This window comes from Monopterus albus, unplaced genomic scaffold (assembly GCF_001952655.1).
Source record: "Monopterus albus unplaced genomic scaffold, M_albus_1.0 scaffold438.1, whole genome shotgun sequence".
In the NCBI taxonomy this organism is placed as follows: Eukaryota; Metazoa; Chordata; class Actinopteri; order Synbranchiformes; family Synbranchidae; genus Monopterus; species Monopterus albus.
Window position 1 is genome coordinate 147,447 of NW_018128318.1, and position 19,848 is coordinate 167,294.

General features: G+C 40.2%; 3 protein-coding genes across 4 annotated transcripts in view; 1 reads left to right on the forward strand and 2 right to left on the reverse strand.

The window, feature by feature from the left end:
• LOC109952166 (interferon regulatory factor 2-binding protein 1-like) overlaps nt 1-3,739 on the forward strand; it is a 15,603-nt gene extending 11,864 nt beyond the window's left edge. The window contains exon 2 of the mRNA XM_020587075.1: nt 2,507-3,739. The gene's annotated coding sequence lies outside the window, so the exon portion shown is untranslated. The remainder of the gene's footprint in view (nt 1-2,506) is intronic.
• micu2 (mitochondrial calcium uptake 2) lies at nt 3,338-9,610 on the reverse strand. Of its 2 annotated transcripts, none has more exons than XM_020587076.1 (12): nt 9,319-9,610; nt 8,876-9,005; nt 7,675-7,706; nt 7,502-7,577; nt 7,250-7,297; nt 6,946-7,028; nt 5,188-5,241; nt 4,972-5,081; nt 4,610-4,781; nt 4,415-4,523; nt 4,177-4,334; nt 3,338-4,060 (listed from the first exon to the last, which is right to left on the reverse strand). In XM_020587076.1, the coding sequence occupies exons 1-12, from the start codon at nt 9,514-9,516 to the stop codon at nt 3,959-3,961; spliced, it is 1,272 nt and encodes a 423-aa protein (XP_020442732.1). In that variant the 5' UTR covers nt 9,517-9,610; the 3' UTR covers nt 3,338-3,958. The 2 variants fall into 2 exon arrangements, with proteins under 2 accessions (XP_020442732.1, XP_020442733.1); XM_020587077.1 differs by having other exon boundaries at nt 4,972-5,069; nt 9,319-9,606.
• A 2,753-nt stretch (nt 9,611-12,363) lies between these two features.
• sptbn4a (spectrin, beta, non-erythrocytic 4a) overlaps nt 12,364-19,848 on the reverse strand; it is a 40,518-nt gene continuing 33,033 nt past the window's right edge. Inside the window, exons 18-20 of the mRNA XM_020587079.1 lie at nt 17,527-17,697; nt 17,276-17,318; nt 12,364-15,364 (exon numbers count right to left, since the gene is read on the reverse strand). Of these exons, the coding sequence (XP_020442735.1) occupies nt 15,065-15,364; nt 17,276-17,318; nt 17,527-17,697 (514 nt within the window). The 3' untranslated portion in view covers nt 12,364-15,064. The remainder of the gene's footprint in view (nt 15,365-17,275; nt 17,319-17,526; nt 17,698-19,848) is intronic.

Here is a 19,848-nt window from a genome sequence, read left to right on the forward strand (position 1 = left end):
GAGTGCAGGCAGGTTGGAGTGGGTGGAGAAAGGTGTCAGGAGTGTTGTGTGACAGAAGAGTGTCGGCAAGAATCAAAGGAAAGGTGTACAAGACAGTAGTGAGACCAGCTATGCTGTATGAGTTAGAGACTGTAGCAGTGAGGAAAGGACAAGAGGCAGAGATGGAGGTAGCAGAGATGAGGATGTTGAGGTTCTCTTTAGGAGGGACCAGAATGGACAGGATTAGGAATGAGCACATCAGAGGGACAGCTCAGGTCGGCTTTTTTGGGGACAAGGTCAGAGAGGCCAGATTGAGATGGTTTGGACATGTGCAGAGGAGTGATAGTGGTTATATTGGTAGAAGGATGTTGGAGATGGAGCTGCCAGGCAAGAGGTCAAGAGGAAGGCCAAAGAGGAGATATATGGATGTGCTAAAAGAGGACATGAAGTTAATTGTGTGAGAGTAGAGGATGCCGAGGAGAGAGTTAGGTGGAAACAGATGATTCTCTGTGGCGACCCCTAACGGGAACAGCTGAAAGAAGAAGTAGGCTATTCCGCGCAGAAAAATGTTATACTAATTACGTTAACGGCCTGTCACTCATGCACTGATGTTAAAAGTAGGATTTGACTGTAGTTGGTTGAGGTGGAGCTCTGCTGAACTATTTTGTATCTATGTGCAACTACAGATTATTTTCATTAGGGATCAACCTGCTGGATATTTTCCCCATTAATCGACTGGTTTGTAAAAGTTCTGACAGTAGTGAGACCTGCCGTCACAATGCTCTAAACGATGACCATAATAGTTGTTAGTTTATTATAGGTGCCTGAGAGTGCAGCCACACCTGTCTGTACCTTCACTCACACACATTTATGGGAGCCAGAAAAGTTTGTGTTTCTGGGGTCAGGGGGGATCAGTGTGAGTCCTTTTGTAAGTCAGAGATCAGCAAACAAATAGACAATGTGGAAAATTATTTTGATAGCGCATTTTATAACCGGGATTAAAGTTCTAAACATGACACACACCTGTACGGGGAGACGGTGTTCCGGAAGGTTTTCGTTCTTTAGCTTTCCAGAGTAATCCTGCACCGCTGATTTAAATTTCATATGTGGTGGATAGAGTTTGGTGATTTCAGCCTCCTCATCTCTGCCTTTTGGTAGCTGCATGTGGTGCCCTTTGCGCAGTCCGACAGGCATTGTGGAAGAAAGGTGCACAGGCATTGCACTTTTTATTGAATATTGGGAATAAGCAAATGTGCATAGTATGATAACCATTAATTTTCATACTATGGTATGCTGCAACACTACTTAGCACTGTAAAAAATGCGCTGGCCTACTGGGACTGAATGTACCTGTTGGTTGGTACCACATAATAGAGTAGAATTAGCAGTGTAATATATAAACTTTTCTTTATCATTTTTCAGTCCAAAAATTCTCCTTTTAAAATGGCACCAGTGGATGTCAGGCAAGCTCACATGAACACTCAACTGCCTGGGGATTATGACCATTCAAGGAAATCCTTAAGCTGTCAGATAAGAATTTACATTGTTAGGAAAAAAGTGTTGTGAGCGAGTTTGCGATACATGTATAAACAGAGTTTCTTCTGCTTAAAAGGACTAGAACATACGTACACCATTTTTTGATCTGTAGGTCACGTCTAAGATGATAAGTCACTGTTGTAACATTGTAGATAAGTCAGAAAACAAGGAAAAGCATCCCTTTGGCTCTTGAATGAACTGTAATTTCTCCTTTGCAGTGTGGAAATCTATACATTATGCTTGTTTCCTGTGATTGACATTAGAGCAGAAATGATTAGTTTGATTCTTTATTAAAGTCATTTTCAAGCAAAAATACTGGACCTACTTCAGCTTCTAAAATTTAAGGCTGTTGTTGGTCTTATGTCGTAGTAAATATAACATCTTTGGATTTGAGATCAAAACTTTTTTTTTTGTTTTGGAAACTAACAGGTGTTTTCAGTTTGTGGACTTTGAACAGACCAAATGATTAATCAGTTGATGAATAATGACATGACACAGCAAAATGAAAAATCCAAACAGCTGGGGTGTCATTTTCACTAAGGTGCAGCTCACACCCAGTGCCAATCATGTGCAGTAGCCTCACATCACAACCTCAGATGGGATTGCATGAGATAACCACTGTCCTTCATGTATAGCAGCGCTGAAACCATTTGTGATTGATTTATCTCATCAGTAGACAGTTGGCAACAATTTTGATAATTTATCTTTGAAATGTATAGGGAAAAAATGTATAAAAAATAAAATTGTCTGATTTACTAATTGTGAACACCTGCAGAACACTATGATATTAAACTGAACATATTTGGGCTTTTGGACAAAATGTGACAGTGTCACTGAAGCATTATGCACAAGAACTACAGTGCAGTATGTCTCTGGCAACTAGACCTAAAATGTGCCCTAACTAATGTCACTGCTCACTTGCCCATTGCTACCTTTGTGCTTGTTTAAAATGTTCCCAAAATCTTACACATTCTGTGCTTGTGTTTCTGCAGCGGATCAAACCCTTTGGAAGCACTTCACTGTTAACTCAAGCAGAGGTCCTCTTTGGCTGCACTTCATCATTTGTGCCTGTGAGAACAGAAAAACTCTGTGCCCCAGGAGGACAGCTCCACACACACCGTTAGCTAAAGACACAACAGGCGTCACTCACAAGAAGCGGGACCTGTTAGCGTGTTGGGGCTCGGCTCCCCACCTCTCTCCCTCTCTCCTCTGTCCAGCACAGCACAGGCCTCTGATCAGGTCTTGTCTTCAAAGCCCAGGATTGAAAGCACACACTTGTTTTTTAAGAATGAGAATCTATTTTGTCTCGTTTGTGTTTTTGTTATATATGTTGCATTCTGTCTTACACAGATGGGTCACAGCAATGTTGATAGATGCTTTGATGGAATAAAGCAGTTCTTTGAAATCCAATTGAATGCTGAAAATGTGGCAGACTATTGGGCCCTTAAAGCCAAGGACTAAAAAAAAAATGTAATCCCAGAATATGTCTCTTAGGTATTCTCCTTATATAGTATGTTAAAAATGTGAATTTACTTTCAATATGACTATGTAACTTCTATTTTTGATACAACGCAAATTTCTATGTACTTGTTTATAGTGATGAAAGACCAAAGAAGGCTTCATGCGCAATGTAATTTTATTGTATTGTAGCTGTATTCTCTGATATCCTTGGCATCAGTCACTAATTTGTTCATCTATCACGGATGTAAGCTTGTTGTGTCTATTTACTTTTTGAATTGTATGTATGGTAAGAGAATTAGCAACACAATCTTCAGTGGTTAACCTATATACCTGTGATCTAAGCAGGTCAATTCTACAATAAATCACAAAATCAATATTCTGGTTTATTCCTTTTCTACTGATTTGAATCGCTTGAACATTAAGTGTGCAGCACAAACATTGGCATTTTTATAAAACTGTGATAAATACTTTGATTAAAAAATATGAAAAACCCACATCAGGTACACTAGCAGTCAAAGGTCTGGACACACTTTCCCTATCAGTTCAGTGGGAAAGTACCCAAACCTTTGACTGGTAGTGTGTTAGAAAAGCCCCTGGAAAACATGTAATTAACAGCATTAACCACAGTTAACCAGTTATGTGAAAACTCAAGGCAGGAGTGACAGTGTGGATTGCAGAATATTTGCAGTTCTTGTGAATATAAAATGCATGACTTGGTAAACAAAAGGAAAGCAAACTGCACCAAAAAAAAAAAAAAAAAAAAAGGATTGTCACTGGAAACACCACAACCACAGTTAGCTAAGTACACTAATATCAGCCATAGATTTGGTGATTGGTAAACATTTGCACACAAGATGGTGTAAATCCCTTGCTTTATGTATATAATCTTCACACCACTTATTTGATTCTAAGGTATACAGTACATAAACGTGAACAGTAGTACGAGTGGCCATCTAGCAGACGTCCTGGGGCATCACGGTGGTTCAGATAGGACGCCTGTTGTCTCCCAGCGCCTCCTGAGCTCCCTTCAGGGTCTCTCGCTTCACACACCTCCAGAAGCCTGAGAAGCCAACCTCAGGCTGCACCTGGGGGGTAGAATGGTGTTAATCCCATCTGGCAGTACTGCAATTCATTGCCAGATTTAAAATGTAAAGAAAAAATGTATATATTTATTAAAAAAGGTCTGGATGGATGAACTCACCTTGAGACCTCGCTGTACTCTCTCTTTCATCACGGCCATGAACTCTTTATGGCTCAGGCGGTTGTCTCCGTCTGTATCAAAGAGTTTGAACACAGTGTCGAGCACATTCTCAGACAGGTCATTACCTGTGGCGATCTTCACAGCTCGCTTAAACTGGGCTGCAATCACAATAAGGAAAAATGTAGTCATCTCCAGCATATAAGAGGAAACCATTCAAACCAAGAAAAAGAGATGTTACCCATTCCAACAGGACGGTTGGTTTCAGTGGCCATCTCCATTGAAAGAGCAAAATCCTCCAGATTGTTGGTGAAGAGGCAGAAGGCTCTGAACTCATCAAATGTGATGCTCTGCCAGACATAAGACTGTTCACTTTGATGCTACACTTCCAACAATCCCTCTCATTTAATGGTAGCAGTGGATAAAGAGTCTGTACCTCGCCAGCAGGGATCCGCTTCCTCATGTTTTCCCAGTAGACTTCGTTGTCTTCTTCGTTGGTGTAGTGTAGCAGCCACTCTGCAAAGTCTTCTCTTCGCATGGTGTCCATACCTCTGGAGAACTGCAGGAACTCCATCTCCTGAACTTCAGCCTGTAGGTCCTCTGTAAACCTGAAAGACAGTCATGGTTGATTACAATGGTTCTGGCTCAACAATACTTCCCACCGACCATCTGCAACAGTCATAATATCAAAATTACACAGAAATTAGAAAGGTAGATCCCATACACTGTAAATCCAATATGCAGAATGATCAGTGACAGCAGCAGGTGAGTGTGCAGCTGTGGAGGCCACTTTCTTACCTCAGGAACTCCTGATACTTCAACTTCTTATCTCCTTTCCTCCCAAAGAAGTAGGCCTGCAGTGTCGTGTTCACACCTTCCCCTTCGTCTGCTGCATTCTTTAAACAAAACTGCTACCAATGAAACTGAGTGACCAGATCTTACACAGCATTAGTGATGCTGAAAAATGACACAATTGTGATAAAACTGTCCTTTTATAGGAATGTGAAAGCCCACCTCTGTGCTGTCCTTAGAAGTTTTCACTTTAGTTTTCCCAATGATATTCTTGAGCTTCAGTAGCAAAAGAAGAAAAAGGAAACAAAAATTATTCAGATTTTAACTAGAAACATAAAAACACTGGGTGTCATTCACCATTCTTCTCAAGAACACATTTTTTCTTAAAACCCACTTACACAGTTTCTACAAAGATTTTGACATTCAGCAATGTTTTCTTATCTGGGATTTGTTCTCAATTAAAAACAGAATCTACACACACTCAGGAGCACATCTGAGTGTTGACAGGTGTGTGTGAACTAAGTGGTTATTTAATTTTCCTCAATTATACAGTTGTATAACATTAGGATTTAAATTACAATAACATTTCTTATCAGTTTTTAATAATTATTTCCATTATTTTAAAAGGCATTATGGCCTTTTAAAATTAATTAACACTACACTAAAAATTCCATTTAGCAATTAATTGCAAATGTATAAATATAAGCTTTAAAGTTAAGACTTTTTAAATGTGGTCATTTATAGCTTAAAATTGAGAAACATCACTTAAAAACGAAACGCATGTAAATGCATATCTTTACTTTCATTTCTATAAATGGCTCAGATATAGTGGCTGGTGTCGAAGCTGTGTCACTGTTTGGTTGTCCAGCATCACATGTGAGAGCAGATGGAGGGCAGCTGTACAGGATCTCAGTGCACAGATGGAGGTCTGCTCAGTTCACTTCTCGAGCTTCTCCTCAGTTTGGAGTCAGATGCTCCACCATCTTTGGATTTTTGTTGTAGCATTCCTGAGTTTCTCAACCTCTATTTTCAATTTCTGTGTGAGATTCCTGTGTTCACACGGCCCTGCAGTCTCATGGCCCTTTATGGGCACTGACGGGACATTTTCATATGCTAATTAGGAACGACTGGCACGCGCTTTCATCTCACGAACACAGTGGGATTCATCATTGTAAGAACACAGGTGTGAACAATTCTGAACACATTCATGAATGAGGTGGAGATTTTCCTTAGGACCTTTCCTAAGAACACACTAAGAACAAATTTAAGAAAAGAACTGGGAAGATGTTGGTGAATGAGGCCCATGCTACAAGTTTGAATGTAAAAATGTGCACTTTATCCTTCTGTTGTGAACTACCACAAACACAAACAACAATAATACTATTTCACAGATGAAACCAGAGCTACAACCTTCATCCAAGTCACACACAACAGAAACTGGAGCAAATGAAATCCATGCACTTCTAATGTTTTACTGAATACGTTCGGCCTGCACACCATGTCACAACATGGCAATATGTCACAAGGTGGATAGCGTGCCAACATGCACTCTGCTAGTCCAGGCCTGATCTGGACTAGGCACGCTGAGGGTTTTGCTTGTCATCACAGAGGACAAGTCTGGGTGGAAGAAAGACATTTGTCAAGTGACTTCTGATAAAAGGACTGAACCGAGGAGCTGACTCAGGCTGCAGGGATGCAAACACATAGCAGAGGAAAGGCAGACTAGCAGTGCAGCTCTCCCTCACCTTCACGTGGTTCCACGTCTCCATACTTACAACAGCAGCAGCGCCAGTGCATAAGGTAGCATTAGAGATGACAGAGTTTTGGAATTTAAATGCACACACAGACATTTGAACAAACAGAATCACAGTTCTCTCTGTTAGTATCTTTCCATGATAACAGTGCTTCAAAAAGAATGTGTCATGATCAGTAGCTCTCCTCAACTTCTGCTAAACTACCCTGAAATCTTAGCCCTCTTACCTTGAGAAATTCCTTTTTGTCCACTTGCTCGTTGCCATCAACATCAAGCATTCTGAACATTATATGAAATCCTGTGCATGGCTCTGCAACAGCAATGTGTAGTCAGTTATCTGGAAAACTGCCAGTAGATCACTGAACTTGGTTAGTGGGGTAATGTATCATTTCTTAACACAGCTGGGAAAACACTGAAGAGAAAACTCCAGTCAACATCTGCTGATGAACTGTCTAAAATGTAGCCACAAGACCACAGGTGAATCCACTGAGCACAGTATTACTGAGTCAAGGAATCAAGTGACCAACTTACTGGTCAGGACAGTAAACAGGAACAGATACTCTGTGTAGGATATCAAACCTGCAAGACAAAGGAGTGAATGCTCAGGTATGTTTTGGAATTAAGATAACCAACAAAGTTCTGTTATGGTCACAGAGATAAAGTTAAATGTGAATGGGAAGTAAAGCCCACAGCACACTGTAAACTGGACAGCGCTGGATGCAGGATATTTGGTCTGAATAGCCTGGGTATTGACTCACCTCTGGTGACTTCTTAACAACTTACCATTGTCTCCTAAGTTTCGGAACAGATCATTAGTAGCCCGAGCTTTAGAGGCAGTAACCAACATCTTATATACTTCCTGCAAAGACATCAAGAAGAAATAGATAGCAGCACTGTTAGCCCAAACTAATGACATGCAGGTAACTTATTTTCACATTGTAATGATTTAAAAATACCTTTTCTGATATAATTCTCTTCTGCAGCTTTCCTACAGGAGGAGGAACAGAAAAGACAAATTACAGTCATACACGGTTACAAATCTGCAAGCAAGCAGTCCGTTTTTGTTAAGTGTAATCTGGTAGCAACAATGGCAAATGTATCCATATGTATCCATCTAAACGCAATGATGATGATTTGATCATGTCCTGCCAGCCTAATGGTGTTTAAATGCCAATGTGTTTTACACTATACACTGACCGGCCACTTTATTAGGTACACCTGTACAGTTGTATGTAGTTCAGTGCAACACTTCCACCATAACATCTGTGTTTATGAAGCTCAAAATGTTTCAGTTTTAGGTGAAATTATTATAAATGTATAAACTCCATTATAATTTTCATTATTGAGGTCATAGTTAAAGGTGGTGTTGTACTGGACTACATTACATTTAGTCCAGTGGTCACTTCACGCTTCGACACATGAACCATTTTTCTGCTTCAAATGGCTGGAAAGCTTTGATGCTTCAACGAGGCTTCATCTTTCCATCACTAATATTTCCATATTACCCCTCATTTCTGTGAACTGCACAGTCTTTAAGGATCCTGCAGGCAGCCTCATTTTGGTGCATTTGCATTATACTTTGACTCTGGTCCATGCCTCAAGCTGCTACTACTACATTGTTAGCACTGCATTTATTGTTAAACTTAAATTGTTCTTCCTATTTTCTCAGCTTGTTTTACAATTTACAATTGCATTTTCTTTCCTACTACCAGACCACTTATCTATGACGCATGGAGAAAAAAGGTTGTTAGGGTAAAAGAAGGTGGTGATGTACAGTCTGGCTTTGTCACAATACAACCTTCTTTACAAGACCAGCCCTACCTATGTATAGATGGCTGACAAATGAAAGGAGAAAGTGCTACCTCAGCACAAGGCTCCTGAACAGCTTCAGTGTTCCTTGGCATTGACTGTCTAAGTCAGTGACTCTGCTGGAGGGATGAACAACATTCCAAAAAAGAAAGACACAGAACTGCACCAAAACTTCCCACAGGTGTTCAGCCAGGTTGGGATCTCTATGAAACCATTCTTTTTTCCAACCTGTTTATTCGGATGTACCGTCACCCACTCTCTGTGGAACCTCATGGGAGGGGGTGCTAGCTCAGGACTGTACACACACACACACACGATAAAGTGTCAGTTGACGTCGGTGCAGCTTACGGTCAACATTCTCCAGCATCACTGAAAACAGGAAGTCTCGCGGGGTCATGTAGGGCTCCTGGTCATAGACTACCGAGGCGAACTGGATGAAACGGAGCTTTCTCGCGGACAGCTGGGGGGGTGCAGGTTCCTGGAACAGCAGCAATATGACGTTAAACAGTGGTTTTCACACACACACACACACACACACACACACACACACACACACACACACACACACACACAGGGGCAGCATATTGAGTGACAGTTATTGGGCGTTTGTTGCCGAGGATTCACGCCCTGTCTGTAAACGTGAATAACGTCAGTGTGTTGCCGTCGCTAATACTGAGCAAAAGTTTGCTTTAAATCTGACAGAAATACGAAACGTACACTGGGCATGTCTGTCTGTCTACAGTCAATTTGTAAACGACAGAAGCGTTTATTAGGTGACGTTACATACTCACTTTAAATTTGTGAGCATGAACGGCGAAGGGCAGAGTCCTGTTGTTTGCATGATACTGGTAATAACAGATAACACCAGTTCCGATGACATAGCCCAAAATGCCAGGCCCGATAGCACGGCGCGGTGCTGAACTCTCCAGAGACCGAGGACTCCTCAAAACATTCCTCAAGACAGCAGCAACCTTTTCCCACCTGGCCATTTTGAGGAAGCTTCAAGCTAGCTCTCTGGCTAGTTAAACACCGAGGCTTCCGTAGCTGCGTGTGTTGACAGAATCACGCCCCCACGTGTGTGCTAAGATAAGGTTACGTGACGTCCATTCGTCCCTCTGAAAGATTTGCTGTACTGGTACAGAAAGCTTTTTAGTAATCCAGCGATTTCCAGGTTTGGGTAATCAGCGAATAAGCTTTTGCAACGTAATTAATAATTAAGCTATCATGCTGTTATTACTCTGTGAATTTCTACTCTGATGGTTCTAAACATTAAAGAACTTTTTTTGGTCATAGCTCTATTTTTAAACTTCATTATACCTTCAGCATAAGACCAGATCTAAAATAAGACTAGATTAAAATGAGTTGTGTAATTACTTTTAATTCCAGCTGTATCCGTGTTAGGACCCAAGGAGTTCCACTGTATTCCCCTGCATGTCCATGGAAATAAACAAACCTCCATGGTGAGGGAAATTAGCAATATAGATATGACAAAATCCATGAGAATAGGAACCAATCAAAAATAAGTGAGCTCACAAGACAGTACTCATCTTAGATTTCTGTGAACACCTGCAAGGAATAATACTGATAATTACATTCAGCAACTGCATATTATTAGATCCCCAGGTATGAAACACAACGAATAGCTTAGGAAATCGTGTCTAATGTTTTTTTTTTTTAGGAAAGAAAAATCAATTACCTTGTTCAAAAGTCTTAAAACTACATCTCCTCATTCCCCCTTATTGCCAAATCTAGAATAAATATACAAATATTTATTGTTTCAGAGGGTTAGCTACTGAGAGCAAGAGTTGAGGTTTCCACCTCACACTGTGGTAAGTTGCAGACTGGAGCATGAATGGCTTTCAATCTAGTTGCTTTATCATGGAATCCTCTCACACATGCCTGTGTTAAAGTGAGTCTCGAACTGAACACAGAGAAATGATGAATGTGAAAACAATGTTTTAGTCACATATCACATATGCCATTCTCCACAGGGAAGCTCAAACATGACAGTGAAGGAACGATAACAGTAGGAGCAGTGAGGGACTTTAAAGGGTCATTTCCCCCTCAGTCGATATGTACAAATAAAGTATTACATACAGCAAGGACCTTGGTTTGGAACAATGTGCACACTTTCTGTAACATTTGTTGTTGTTGTTTTTTTTAATAACAGCAGGGTGATAAGCCCACACTCACTGTATCACAAATAGGAAAATATTAACAGAAACAGAACATGAAAATAACTGTTATAAATAATAATTTTTTACTACAAGAGAATGATTAAACATTTTCTTGAATGGAAGGGACCTCAGGAAAATAAAATCATTACCGTCAGCTATGTCATGCATGGTCTGGTTACAGACTATACAGATGAAAAGAGGAGCGAATCAGGCCAATACATAAACTGTTGGTGTCTTACTCAAGCTGGATCAATCAACACAGAAATTGTGGGGAAATCAGCTTTCCAAACAACTTAGCAGGAGTATACTGAAAAAAGGAGAGAATCAAAAATATATATGCTCAAATAATGTATAAATGCATAAAGGCAAAACACAAAGGGGCTTGAACAGGCAGCTCCTCTGAACTGGAACATTGCCACTGTGCCTCATCCCGTGGTCTCATGTTTCACAGCAACATTTCCCTCAGTACATAGTGACCAGGACTGAGGGCTGTCAGGTGAAGTCTGGAATCTGTGATCTGTGCTTCTCCTGCAACAGCTTGAGAGTCTCTCTGGACCTGCAGGCTCGCCTGCAATTAGACCACACTGTAGACAGACACCCAGCCTTTGTCACAAAGAGCAGGGTGGGGACCAGCGGAGGCTGAAATCCAAATGCCTTAGTGAGGTCAATCAAGTCATATCAATGTCATTTGCACTTACTTTCCTGGCAGAGGGGCTTCTCTCTAGTCAAATTCTCTCTCTCTCTCTCTCTATATATATAGCATATATATACAGTATATAGGCAATACCATATTTCATATTTCTACAGACAGATATTGGCAGATGTTATTCAGTTCAATTAACAACTCATAATTAAAATGTACATCCCTAAAACAGACATCAAATTGTGCATAGTTTGTGATTACATGTATCAGTGTTTGCTTGTATTTCTTTATAAAATAGGCTCTGCTCCACCGGTATTGTTTTACACTGGGCGTGGGGCTGTACATTAGTGCAAAACAAAAGTTGCATGAAGCTTTATTTTTACTCACATAATTTATTCACACGTCCACTCACTTTGAAACTGCATGCACATGGTCCAGATGAGATTCAGCATTTCCACTGGTTGCTATAAGGTAGAGCATAAAAATGTTCGTTGGTATGCGCAGGAGGAAGCATGATGGATCCAAGGCATTTAGATAACCTCCTGACCTAGACACAGTCTGGAAAATACCAGCCCTTCAGTTGAGTCCCACCAGTAAGCCAATCTTGCAGGAAAGGCTATCAGCTCTACACCCAAGGGACACTTTACGATGACACACACAGACTGATGTTGCTAAAAAGACACATACCATTTTAATTAGTGTATCAGTTCAGTGTGTCTACATGTGTCTTACCAACATACTTTACTCTATATTCTATTGTAGCTTATGTATGACTCCTAGAATTTGTCCTACAGGGTTGGAAGAACCAAAGTTTAGCACAGAGTAAATAAATCAGCTGGTGCTAGTCAGTGCTGCTGCTGCTTTGCAATGATAATGTTGTGTACTGTGCATTTGAGTCAAGAATCACACTGCTTGTAGTTGAAATCAATGTAATGAGCAAAGAGTTTCCATTAAGTGTGTGTGTGAGAGAGAGATAGAGAGACCAGCATGTATGTCCACATCAATTCCATGTCAAGTTTACATCAGCAAGTTTGGAGATTTATTTAATGTCATAGCAGCAAGTAGTAATGTAAAGTAACAAAGACATACACACACTTATAAGACCATCAATGAAGGAAACAAAGTTTGCACAATATTTTTTTTCTGCAATCACAGTTTGTGCTGCCAATTTCATTTCAACTGTTACTTTTGTAACATAGTGGGAAAAAAAAATCAGCTTTGCTTCATAAAAGTGATGGGAAGCAAACCCATAAAACATACGTGGTGATGCAGGCTAAATATCTGCCATGAGCAATGAGTCTGAACAATTACAGCCACGTGAAAATACTATAGCTCCTATTTCAGTGATAAAAATATATATTGCAACAACAGGCTCACTGTCAGAGGAGTGTTGAGTCAGATGACGTCATTCATGTTTAAATAACCAGTTGCTTTCTCTTCTGACCCGCTCTTTCAGCAAACTGCATGACATGGCACGTATGTAAAGACAAACAATGACTCATAAATAAAAATAACGTTTACATCATATTAAACATCTGTTCTCATTCACCTGATGTGAGGGTGGCAGTAATGGCAGACAGATACAGCTCGCCATCACCACAAGCCTCAAGCCAGTGGATTCAAAGCCTTATGCATCTGAGATATGCTTTTGGTGTTTAATAGAAAGGAAGACTATTAAAAAGTGATTTTTTTACATATCTGAGGTGCAGTTTCACATGATGGAAAATGGAAAACATTACAACAGCTGTTACCTGTGTGTCGCTGCACAGTACACAGATATTTCTTCCTTGTTCTTTAATGTAAGTACAATGTCATAATAACCAAATGTTACGGATATTAAGGGAGGATTAACTGTAAAATTAACTGACAAATAAAAGTGGACTAATGCCTGTTCATCTCTGTGATCACAGCATACTGCTCTGCACTACATACTGGGCTGCACTAAGTTTAGTCACCAAAGATTTGACTGAGCATGTGGTGAACAGCCCAGGCTGGCAGATGTTTTCTTGTTGGTAATATATCAATTTAGCACACCATTCACAGACACACTAACTATTAGTACAAGTTCTTACTGGGGCTGTGGGGCAACTCCTGAATCTGATATGGTATGTAAAAATACAGCAAGTATACCTACAGTATGACCTGCTGCTCTTCCCTGGTAAAAGACTTGTGTTTCATACAACTAGATACTGGTGTACTTATATACATTATGATAGATAATAGTGACTCCTAATTTGAATAATTTCCATTTAAATGTAATAAACATTTATATATATATGACTGATGATTGTTTTAATTTTGTATTAACACAAATGTTTTAATTTTACTCACTTCAGTTCATATATAGTTTTATTAGAGCGCAGGATTTACTGGTATACATACAAAGATAAGTATATACAACTCATGATGTGACTCATGACATTAACTTGCCTTTGGTGGAGAGATCCCAATCAGTTTGAACTTCAGATGAAAGACACAGGGTACAGAGAGCTTTAACTCTCAGTGAACTGCTTCGGGGTTTTACAGTTTTAGACACCACACACTCAGTGATTGAGCATTTCACAGCTGAAATCAGTGCATTCTGTGGAAAAGAAATTGCAGTAATACAGTACAAACAACGAAAGGCCATTTGGCATCGTAATTCATGTTACAGATCACGAAGAATGCATCCCTTCTTCTCATGCTTACTGTGGATAGAAGACAACCCTTCTCTGTCAAACTTCCCTTTGGATTTTGAAGGGTGGACCATGATAGCAAAAGGACATTTTTACTCCATTCACATTCAGTTATTGCAATTCCAATACTGCCCAACATAAAAAATAAAGGCAAGTTTAACAGGTGCACTAACAGACTATTTCATGCAATGTTTTGATTTTGGTCATGTATACAAAGGCATTGTAAGTTTGAGCATGGCCACTTTGAACACACCTTGAATTCAAAGGCTCTTTTCTTGACATTGATCATTGCGGACAAATAATAATAATAATAATAACCGAAAAGAAACTGTAGAAACGCATATCCATTGGCAACAATGAAGTCGGGTGGGTAACACCAACGTTCCATTATATTACCATGATTGAAAGCTAGCCATGTAATGGCATTAAATTAGTATACAGATGTGTCAAGTGTTTAAGGTGCACAACTGTCTGGAGTATGTTTACATGGATGGGACAAATCATAGAGTTCACATTTGCAACTATTTATTGTCTATTTTGCCCCTTTCTCTCTCTAACAAAGAGAAGAAATAAAAAAGTATATTGCTTCAAAAAAACATGTTTTCTTTTTTAATATTGGGAAACATTTCATTCACCACTTCTTGGGTTTGTCTAGATAGACAGAGCATTACATTATCAGTCAGAGATACATAGAGAAAGATGCTGTAAATCTGAGATTAAACGATCAGTGATGGGACATGACAGTGACTAATTCCTGGAACCACTTGTTGGATTCTGTCTATCAGTCTGTCTGGGCCAACCACCCATCTACCAGCAGGTGGCACAAAGCAAGCACTGATGTATTGCCTGGGTGAAGGGGAGGGGCTGAGAGAATAGTCTGTCACAGTTACAGTAGTCAGTCGAAGGACCGTGGCCTCAGCGTGTTCCAGCTCTTTGACTGAGGGTCTGCAAACCTAGCTGCACATGCTCTCCATCCCTCCCTCTCACCCACTGTCTCCTACACCATTTGTCAGGGAGTAACATTAAAACACAAAGGGGCTCCTCATTTGCTTTTTCCAGATGTGCTGGAGCCCCCTGCCCCGCCCTCCACCTTGTCTGCGATTTCTGACGTGTCTAACTTCTCAGAACCATCCCCTTTCTCCGACCTCTCCTTCTCAGACCTCTCTTCCCCTTCGATGAGCTCAGACCTCTCTGACCTGGCATCTGCATCCCCCTCCGACTTCTCCTTCCTCTCTGAGCGGTCGGGGTCCATGGAGGAGGTGCCTGGCTTGTCCCACTTGGCCATGGCCTCATGCTCAGCTATACAGGTGCAGATATTTGAAGTCCAGGCCTTCAGGTCCTCCTATGGAGACCAGCAAAAGACAGTGTGACTGAGACTGTGACTGATACGTTATTATGACATTATTAGAATGTCAACACTGATGCATCCATGTGTAAGCAGTATTTTACTGTTGAAGCACATTGAGGTGGAGGTGGTTTATATACTTTAGACACCCAGACATCTGATAGTTGACAAAGGCCTAACACCACACATTGATTTTTTTGTACGATGCAGCAAATATAAATACTTGGGAAAAGAGGTTTAATCACAAAGCTACATAATCAAGTTCTGGAAATTAAGATAGCACTTACATGAGACTCTGCTCTTACCAGCCCTCCCTCTCCAACTTTGATACAATCCACCCAGTCCGTCACCTACATCCTCAGCATTTTCGCTTTCTCAGCTAATTCCAGTACTGAGAGCTTGAGGGCCTGTGAGTCAGCCACTGCAATGTCTCTCAGCAGCTTACACTAGCCACCTCAGTGTGAAAAGATAAGTGGACCATATATGTGTCCACAGAATGGCTGACAGCTGTGAGCTCCCACCTGTAACTCTGGCCTTCTCTGACTGGTTGGAAGGATGAGATTTGCTCAAAACCCTTTAGAAAGAAAATATCTCTGATCTGCTGCCAGGCTGTTCAGTGAGTCTGGTCTAAGCCTATGACAGCACCTCTCCACATTACATTTTAGAACTTATTTTAAATAAATATATTAGAAGAAAATGGAAATACTGTAGCTTTAAAGATTGTGCTGTATTATAAAAGTCAAAATTCAGTATACTGTTTATTCTGCTCATGTCTTGTTATCTTTGTAACCGAATAGACAAATACAAACAGAAAGGAAAGTAAAAGTAGTGATGCAATATCTGACTTTTTTTTTTTTACATAGTTTGATGATTCTAACTTGTGCCTGAGGAGCTCATCAAAATATGTTCTGATTATTTTATTATTTCAGTACTTCAGTCGTCCCTGGTAGGCTAGTGGTTACGGTGCAGCGCTCTTGCCGCTGCAGCCCGGGTTTGAATCAGGGTTGCGTCAGGAAGGGCATCCAGCGTAAAACACGTGCCAAATGTCAACATGCGAATCGTCAGTGTGACGATTCGCTGTGGCGAACCCTAAACGGGAAAAGCCGAAAGTGACTTTCTAGTGTGGGTGGAAGTACATGTTGATCTATATTGCTGCACTTTTGTCATCATACAGGTTCTTGTTTAATTATTATTCTTCCAAAGATGAGTGTAGTAATAATCCACTGTATGTTTTTTTTATGGTCAGCAAACATGACAAGAACCAAACCATCTCTCAGTGCTTCCTGTAGCGCTCAGCTGCAAGTCCACTGGGTCCTACTGAAAATGTAAATCTTTTAAAGCATCATTCAAGTATTCATATGCACTTCCATTTAAATACAGGCTCTGTAATTTCCTAACACAGGTGAGCACTATAGTTTTTAGCAGTCATTAGATGAACAGGAGGGAATGGTGCTTTTCCTGGGGACTATTTTCAGCTGGGCATTAGTATTTCAGCAGAATGGTTTATATGGGGTTGAGCAAAGATGAACCACAGTGCCCATGTTCATCAAAATGTCACCAAGGGCAACTGTGTTGAAACTGAGCTCTATGGTACAGAGAAATGACATGCTGTATACTATATAGAGATGACAGGTTTTGGCTACACACAAACATACAAAATAATTGTTAGTAGGATACATGGTTGGTGTTGTTCTTTTCATTGGATTTGTTGACAGTAAGGCAAGAGAGAATATCGCCACACAACTCTGTTAACTGATAAAACTCTAAATTATAGGTGCACTCCTTAATGCATAGACATCTCTTATTTGCTCCTAGTTTCTCCCTGACTTCATATGTGGTGCACAGGAGGTTTCAAGTAATGTAGATTACATCTCAATGTCTGCTTCTCTTAAATATAGACAGTCTTACCTCATCTTTAGCGTGGAATACAAAGTTGTTCCCATCGTTTACTCTGTTGCAAAGATAATCAAGAGGGATTATCAGCTCCTCATGCATGCCTTTTATGACCACATGCCAATTGAATAATCTAACATTACACTTGTTTAATTTTCTGCATTTTAATGTTTCTCTTTTAAAGAAATAGGCTATAGGTGATAATTACTGTAAAAAATGTAGAAATGATTAGATTTCTGCTTTTGCAGCAATAGAAAGGTTCTTACTGAAGAATGAAAACATTTTTCTTCTTCTTGTATCCCAGTGAAGGGTCAAATGAGCAGTCACTAAGGTCAACGGGAGGCTCTCCATTGTACGTTGTTTTGTGGTTCCTTGCATCCTTGTAAAAGGTCATCTTTCCCTCTTTCAGCACACAATATACATTCACCCACGACTTGCTGTGAAATCACAATGACACATTAAGATCTTAACAGAAATACTTTTCTAACTTTGGGTAACAGTTTCTCTAATTTAAAGATGTACAAAATAATATTGTAATTATCATCTCAGATGTTTTAAAGTAAAGATGCATTACAAAGGTACAGCAACCACCCCAGTGGTTTATCAAATGATTTAATCTGAGCAATCTAGTTGTTAAACCCTGCCCCAGTAGTTGATGCTATCATGCCTGTCAAGACTCCATTTTAGCAGGGTACATATCATATGCAGGTTACAATGACAAACATCGAAATTGATTCAATATTAGAAACAATGGGTCCTTGAGTAAAAGCAGTGAAAACATTAACATATTCTGTCAGCTGTAGTTAGCTAAGCACAATCCACACTGAGCACGTTTTTATATGTGTTTTGTGTGTTTCACATGTGTCCCATGCAACAGAATTCCACTCTGTCTAATATGTCAGTTCACAATGGCACATGACATGCAGGTAAACATGCGTCACCCCTGCTCCCCTACGTTTTTGTATGATTCAGGTATACAGTCAAGGAAAAAATTATTTGAACCCCAGCTGATTTTGTAAGTTTGCCCACTAACAAAGAAATGATCAGTCTACAATTTCAATGGTAGGTTTATGTGAACACTGAGAGACACAACAATAACAAAAAAAATCCAGAAAAATGCATTACAAAAAAAATTATAAAGTAATTTGCATTTTCTTGAATGAAATAAGTATTTGATCCATTCGTAAAATGTGCTTTAATACTTGGTGGCAAAACCTTTGTTGGCAATCACAGAGGTCAGACGTTTCTTGTAGTCGGCCACAAGGTTTGCACACATCTCAGGGGGGATTTTGACCCACTCCTCTTTGCAGATCCTCTCCAAGTCATTAATGTTTTGTGGCTGATGTTTGGCAACTTGAACCTTCAGCTCCCTCCACAGATTTTCTATGGGATTAAGGTCTGGAGACTGACTAGGCCACTCCATGACCTTAATATGCTTCTTCTTGAGCCAATCCTTTGTTGCCTTGGCCGTGTGTTTTGGATCATTGTCATGCTGGAATACCCAACCACGACCCATTTTCAATGCCCTGACTGAGGGAAGGAGTTTCTCACCAAAGATTTGACGGTACATGGCCCCATCCATCCTCCCTTTGATGCGGTGCAATTGTCCTGTCCCCTTGGCAGAAAAACACCCCCAAAGCATAATGTTTCCACCTCCATATTTGACGGTGGGGACAAACACGGCGTGTTGAGTTAATGCCAAAGAGCTCGATTTTGGTCTCATCTGACCACAACACTTTCACAACATGACCCATGTGGCCCTTGGACCCAAAAAGAACAATTTTACTCTCATCAGTCCACAAAATGTTCCTCCATTTCTCTTTAGGCCAGTTGATGTGTTCTTTGGCAAATTGTAACCTCTTCTGCACGTGCCATTTTTTTAACAGAGGGACTTTGCGGGGGATTCTTGAAAATAGATTAGCTTCACACAGACGGCTTCTAACTGTCACAGTACTTACAGGTAACTCCAGACTGTCTTTGATCATCCTGGAGCTGATCATTGGCTGGGCCTTTGCCATTCTGGTTATTCTTCGATCCATTTTGATGGTTGTCTTCCGTTTTCTTCCACGTCTTTCTGTGGACAGGTCTCTTTTATACAGGTAACGAGCTGAGAGGGCTCCCAATGTCAGCTCCTTACCTGTATAAAATACACCTGGGAGCCAGAGATCTTGCTGACTGATAGGGGATCAAATATTTATTTCATTCATGAAAATGCAAATTAATGTATAACTTTTTTTGTAATGCATTTTTCTGGATTTTTTGTTATCGTGTCTCTCACTGTTCAAATAAACCTACCATTGAAATTGTAGACTGATCATTTCTTTGTTAGTGGGCAAACTTACAAAATCAGCTGGGGTTCAAATAATTTTTTCCCTGACTGTATTTTTTTCTGCTGCATTTTGAAGAGAAATCTCCACAGAGAGTTATTTAAATCACATAGATGCCCCATTATTTTTATTGGTAGCCTGGTTTTATTGGTACAGTATCTGCTATGACTGATCAGACTGCTGAGGTAAATCTGAGCTTTAAGGTTTCATTTTTTGGCCCCTTCCTTAGTCTAAACAGAGTCGAACACACACAAACACAAG

Excerpts from the sequence above, each read along its gene's own strand:
- micu2 (XM_020587076.1), bottom strand. The coding sequence starts at position 9,516 with ATGGCCAGGTGGGAAAAGGTTGCTGCTGTCTTGAGGAATGTTTTGAGG. Across the intron at positions 5,242-6,945 it reads ACAAAAAGGAATTTCTCAAG|CTCAAGAATATCATTGGGAA; the intron begins GTAAGAGGGCTA and ends TTGCTACTGAAG. Across the intron at positions 4,335-4,414 it reads CAACCGTCCTGTTGGAATGG|CCCAGTTTAAGCGAGCTGTG; the intron begins GTAACATCTCTT and ends TTGTGATTGCAG.